This window comes from Eurytemora carolleeae, unplaced genomic scaffold (assembly GCF_000591075.1).
Source record: "Eurytemora carolleeae unplaced genomic scaffold, Eaff_2.0 scaffold132, whole genome shotgun sequence".
NCBI classification, from domain to species: Eukaryota; Metazoa; Arthropoda; class Copepoda; order Calanoida; family Temoridae; genus Eurytemora; species Eurytemora carolleeae.
Window position 1 is genome coordinate 42,800 of NW_019396543.1, and position 6,603 is coordinate 49,402.

General features: G+C 32.0%; 1 protein-coding gene across 1 annotated transcript in view; it reads left to right on the forward strand.

Moving 5' to 3' along the window:
- Positions 1 to 380: 380 nt before the first annotated feature.
- Positions 381 to 6,603, forward strand: part of LOC111705185 (paired mesoderm homeobox protein 2B) — an 11,766-nt gene continuing 5,543 nt past the window's right edge. The window contains exons 1-4 of the mRNA XM_023477651.1: positions 381 to 609; positions 2,595 to 2,731; positions 3,137 to 3,237; positions 3,694 to 3,783. Coding sequence (XP_023333419.1) covers positions 2,640 to 2,731; positions 3,137 to 3,237; positions 3,694 to 3,783 — 283 coding nt within the window. The 5' untranslated portion in view covers positions 381 to 609; positions 2,595 to 2,639. The remainder of the gene's footprint in view (positions 610 to 2,594; positions 2,732 to 3,136; positions 3,238 to 3,693; positions 3,784 to 6,603) is intronic.

The window sequence follows — 6,603 nt, forward strand, 5'->3', positions numbered from 1 at the left end:
AACTGCTGTTTTCTTTTTTTACTCTTAAGCTAGGAACTTTTAAAACAGACAGAATGTGTTAAACTCATTCTCTCCCAATCTGGGGAGATTAACCGAGATTGTTAAATTACGAATTTGTAGCATTTCTTCGAATAAAAGTTCTCAGTAATCTCCTTCATTATATTGGTTTCCTCCAACCCCCTCAACTGAAAAAATGTTAAGCCTTATCTCGGAAAGGTTGCAGGAGCCCAATGTTCCGAGAGAATTCCCCCTGGAATGGGAGGGGGGGGGGCACTGCTCTAGTTCCATGAGGGGGAAAAGTGGAGGGGGGAATCCCGGGTAAATATCCCGGAGCTCCGGGGGTAAAGGGCGGAGCTAGCTGAGCCAAGTTGGATCCTTGATCGAATTATCCCAGAGTTCATTTGATTTGGGTGTGCAGTGGTAGACAGGAGCAGGAGTATACTAACTATATTATCAAGCTTCAGACCTAGATATAATTCAATAGAACTCATTCAATTACTTCAGCTAACAATCTTATAGTGAGATTTATTCAGCAGATAATTTTATAAAGGATTTAATAACTGGGTGCAGTGCGGCCTGCTTTCATATTCTCGGCCTTACAGGCTTCAGGTAGGTTTTATACTTCATAGTAGACACATCTGTAGATATCAAACATATGTACTAGTAGACATATCTGTAGATACATATATCAACCATACTAGTAGACACATCTGTATATATATATCAACCATACTAGTAGAAACCTCTGTAACTAAATATTAACTATACCAGTAGACACTTTTGTAGATATTTAACAACCATGCTTGTAGTAGACACATCTGTAGATATATATCAACCGTACTAGTAGACACCTCTGTATATATATACAACAACCATACTAATAGACACATCTGTAGCTAAATATCAACTATACCAGTAGACACTTTTGTAGATATTTAACAACCATGCTTGTAAAAGACGCATCAGTAGATATATATCAACCGTAATAGGAGAAATATCTGTAGATATATATATCAACCATATTAATAGACACCTTTCTAGATATATATCAACCCAAGGTTACAATGCAAGGAAAGTTATTTCAGAGGTGTACTCATCTTTTGTACTGCAATTTACTGTCTCTGGGCGCTAATGCAAACACAAGACGGATGTCGAAGCCTGACATGGGATCCATGTCTTTCACATAAAAATCAATGAAATATTCTGGTCATAGGAAACTTTTATGTGAATTATCAAAATTTTCAAAATGTGATGCTTTTAACCTCCTCGGATACTAAACGAACAATGATGCATCTATTCTTGCTTACAAATTCCGCCCAGAGAGAACTGGTTTCAATATGTACGCAGAGTATACGCAACTTCAATTAACTTTCCTTGCATTATAACCTTGTATCAACCAAACTATTGACACATCTGTATATTAACTATAATAGTAGACAAATCTGTAGATATATATCAACAAAACTAGTAGACACCACTGTAGATACATATATCAACAAAACTAGTAGACCCCACTGTAGATACATATATCAACCATACTAGTAGACACATCTGTAGATGCATATCAACCATAATAGTAGACACCTCTGTTGATATATATCAACCATAATAGAAGACACAATTGTAGATATATATCAACAAAACTAGTAGACGCCACTTTAGATACATATATCAACCATACTAGTAGATACATCTGTAGATGCATATCAACCATACTAGTAGACACATCTGTAGATGCATATCAACCATAGTAGTAGACACCTCTGTAGATATATATCAACCATAATAGAGGACACATCTGTAGATATATATCAACAAAACTAGTATACACAACTGTAAGCTCACAGATATCTAACTGTTAGTAGACGACACTAATATTTTAGATGTATGATCAATCTCATCTTATGTTTTCTTTGAAAAGCCGTAAACTAAAATTCTGCAACAATAATAGAATAAGACAAAACATTAAATACAATGTACAGTGAAAAAAATATATATAAAAAGTTTGTAAATATTTTAAGCGTCATTCTTCCATTTAAACTTTTTCATCCTGCATACTTAAAGATTTTACCAGTATAATCTTACGCTCTTAAGTTCTTCTAAAAACTTAACCCCGGTTGATATTTTATCATTTCCAATTTGAATTCTATATAATTATTTTAAAACTTATACTAAAATTCAAAAATTTTCAAAATCAAAAATTAAAAACAATAATAAAAAGATTTATATTTATTTTATACTCTTAAACTTTCCGTTTTAATTTCGTCAATTTGAATTTTAGACAACAGGTTAGAATAAACAACAAAATTTAAAATCTCCCAATTTTTTAACACTACATTGATTATCCAAGCATAATCCATATTTGTATCTATACTGTATACTGTATATTGTATATTGTATATTGCATATTGTATATTGTATATTGTATATTGTATATTGTATATTGTATATTGTATATTGTATATTGTATATTGTATATTGTATATTTCTAATATGTATTTCGTACTGTTATAAAAGTATAAAAATAATCTGAAAGGAGGTAAAAAAAAAACTAAAATAAGGAAAGATTTGAAAATAATTAGAATATTTTAAAGGGACTAGTTCTCCTCGTCCTTCTCCTGTTGTTGTTGTTGTTGTTGATGATGGAGTACTCCTACCTGCAACAGCCTGGGTTTGATACCGGCTGCAATATAACCGGCATGCCGGTCACAGAGCCAAGTAACTTTTACAGGTACAAACATAAACACATTATATTCCTACTGTTTTAATCTGACCGCTTTAATTGATTAGTAAGCTTACTGATCAGTGTTTTTTTCCTTTATGCCCTGTTAAACAAACGGAAAAGCAATTTATTCAGCCTTGGTTAAAGAAAATGATTATAGGTCTATAATGACTTCAAATAAAATTCGGTAAAATCTGTGCTATATTTTATTTAAATTGATGCTTCTTTAATTTATAAAAGCTCCGAAAGTTGTCCCAAGTGCTTCGATTTAAAAAAATATAATTATTTGATTATGATTCCACCTTTTATCACGAACACTGCATTGACATCAATAAATATATAATCTGAAATTTTTTTTAAATTTTCTAATCTAATTCAGAAACTGCAGTAAACATTTAAAATTGTTTTTTTTAGTGATTTGACTTCCTGCGGTCAGATGATGTCCGCTGCCGGTCAATATTACAGAAGCAGCGCAGCAGCTGCTGCTCAGATGCGTAGCGTTTATAATCCAGCAGGTTAGTGTAGTACGTAATAGTTGGTTTAGTCACATAATTCACCAGAAATAAAAAAAATTATGTTAGAATATGAGACTATTAAACATAGTTTTCTCAACTCAAAACTAATATTTTGTTCTTAAATTCTAACAAAAAATCATAATTTCAATATGATTTCGGTTAATCGACAGTATAAACAAAATGTTAGGGGTTTCTTATTGCACAGTTAATAATACAAGTGAGCCAAAAATTTAAAAGAGTATCCAGAGTTTCCTTAACATTTGTGTAGATTTTGATTCAAGAAATTCGAAAAAAATATAGAATATGAAGAAACTAAATAAATAATTTTTCATAACAAAAATATTGATATCGACAAAACTGCCTAACCCCATTCGTGAAACCCGGATTCCAAAACTGGTTTTCTTAACGATACCCTGTCTTAAGTTTTGATGTCTGTACGTACATGTACATATTTAGGTATGCCACCCAGTGGAGGACAGTACAGTGTAATGGGACGTCATCAAGATCCAAGGAGCTCTATGTTTGGATCCTCTATCAATCTTAATGGTAAGAAGAAAAAGCAGTTTTTTATCCCAGTTTTAACATTTTTAAAAATAAACCAAATGCCTTTACGCTGTCCAAATATAGCTTTCATTTCTATACGAGACATAAATGTAACTACATTTCTTTACGAGACATAAATGTAACGACATTTCTATACAAGACATAAATGTGACTACATTTCTATACGAGACATAAATGTAACTACATTTCTATACGAGACATAAATGTAACTACATTTCTATACGAGACATAAATGTAACTACATTTCTATACGAGACATAAATGTAACTACATTTCTTTACGAGACATAAATGTAACTACCAGAAAATTGATGTACAGAGGGAGATATAAAAGTAAAGGGAGAAGGTGGGTTTGGTGAGAAGAATTCCAAAGAAATGTTAAAGATAAAGGCAATTGTTTTGTTAAAAACTGGAGGAAACAATTTCCTAAATTGAATACAAACTCTTCAGGGATACATTGCTCGCAGAAACTTCAGGTTTATGGGAGGGGGTCGTGGGTTGGTAGGGTTTTATTAATGGGAGGGTAGGGGTGGGGATGGTTAGTTTTGTAAGTGAGATTTTTGTAATAAGGTATCGTAGGGTTGGTTGGGGGAGTTATCAAGGGGGTATGTTTTTTTTTCTCTAGAATTAAAACTTTTTTCGTGGGGGGGGGGGGGCATTTACTAGAGATGTGTAGTTTTATCACATATCCCGTTTACACAAAGCTTATATCCTTCTCCCCTCCCTGCCTCCATCTAATAAATATTTTATCAAATTTTCCTTCTTTGTTCGGCCGGCCATGTTTGTCTTGTCAATTTTCAATATGGCGGCAATAAAACTCTTGAGTTGTTTAAGGGATACTCACATCTCAAACATTGGAAAATTCTCCTCAACAAAATTGGAAACATTCATTTCCAAGAAATCGTTGACTTTTCAAATTTACAAAGTTTTATAGAATTAAGAAAATTTGAATTCTTAATTTTCAAGTTGTTGGTGATGAAATAAGGAAGGGGAGTCAAGGAAAGGAAGGACGGAATGGAGGATGGGGAAAGGGAGAGAAGGGGGGGAGGAATCCTAATTAATTTGAACGATGAAGTTCTCTTGGGGACTAAACTTTAGTGCAAAGGGGAGATGAAAAGAAAGGAATGATTTGGAAAAATATAAAAGAAAATTGACTGTGTAAAATTAGACTAAAAAGAACAGGCTAGGAGGCCGAGCACTGCGGCCAGGAAGTTACCTCTTGGAAAAATGTCTTTGGGAAAGTACCTGACATTGTAAAATTAGACTAAAAAGTGATTGAAAGTGATGCTTTCATGCGAAAATTGACTGTGTTAAATTAGACTTGAAAGGGGTTGAAAATAATAATGCTAACATAAGATCGACAGTGCTTGGATTGTGCTTATTGCTATGAACATTTTTAATACAGAGATTCAGCCAAACTTTGTCTATGTACTGGCATGCATTTTCAAAAAATAGTTTAAATTATAATGCAACCTTTCTTCATTAATAAATCAAAATATCCCCTAGAAATGGTCCCAAAAGAAGTTAAACTGAGAATATGAATATAAAAAGTTTTAGTTTGAGAATAATAAAGAATTCTGCAATCATAAATAATTTTTCCGACTTATTCAAACAGGGAAATAGTATGTCGGATCATATTTGTTAAAAACTTTTTAAAATCAATTTTTTCTTGATTAAAAATCAAAAAAGTTTTTAAAAAGTTGACGGAAAGAAAATTTTTAAACGGCCGCTGAATAGCAAGTGTTTTAATTTGTGTAATGGCGCCGAAGAAAAGGTCATAATTTAGTTATGATTCTCCAACACAGAGGCCATTCACATTCATCTTTCCTGGGGAATATTAGATAGATAGATAGTTGGGGGGGAGGGGGGAGGGGGATAATTGTCTCTAATGTCTACTATACAACAATAAATACAAAGTATGTGCACATCGCGCACTTAGCTTAATAACAATAATAATTCATTTATTGCTTGTCATTTTCTAGTAAATAGATATAATCGCTANTCTATCTATCTATCTATCTATCTATCTATCTATCTATCTATCTATCTATCTATCTATCTATCTATCTATCTATCTATCTATCTATCTATCTATCTATCTATCTATCTATCTATCTATCTATCTATCTATCTATCTATCTATCTATCTATCTATCTATCTATCTATCTATCTATCTATCTATCTATCAATCTATAAATTTATTTATCTTTCTATCTATATATCTACAGGTTTTCATATCTTTGTCTATCATTCTATCATTTATCAAAGATTTGAGCTAACTTTCTTCTTTCTTATAGAATATATTTAATCTTTATACCACGTTCTTATACACACAAGAAATATGTATTTCAGAAGCCTACTTACACTCAGATATTCACTCAGACTTTTATACATTTATCATCTACTATCTACTATCTACTATCTACAATCTACTATCTACTATCTACTTTCTACAATCTACTATCTACTATCTACTATCTACTATCTACTATCTACTATCTACTATCTACTATCTACTTTCTACAATCTACTACAGTGAAACCCTTAATAACGAATACATCGAAAGAATTTATCGAATGTCGTCTTGACACTTTTTCAATGGGGTTTACACTATATTACGTAAATTTCAGTGTTTGCGAAAATAAATAAATAGCCATGAATATGGGGGAACAGTTTTAAAGAGTTCCATATAATCATTTAATTAAAAAACTAAATATCTACAACATTCCATTATCAGAAAGTGAAGAATACGACATTTGATGAATTCTTTCGATGTATTCGTTATTAAGGGTTTCACTGTAT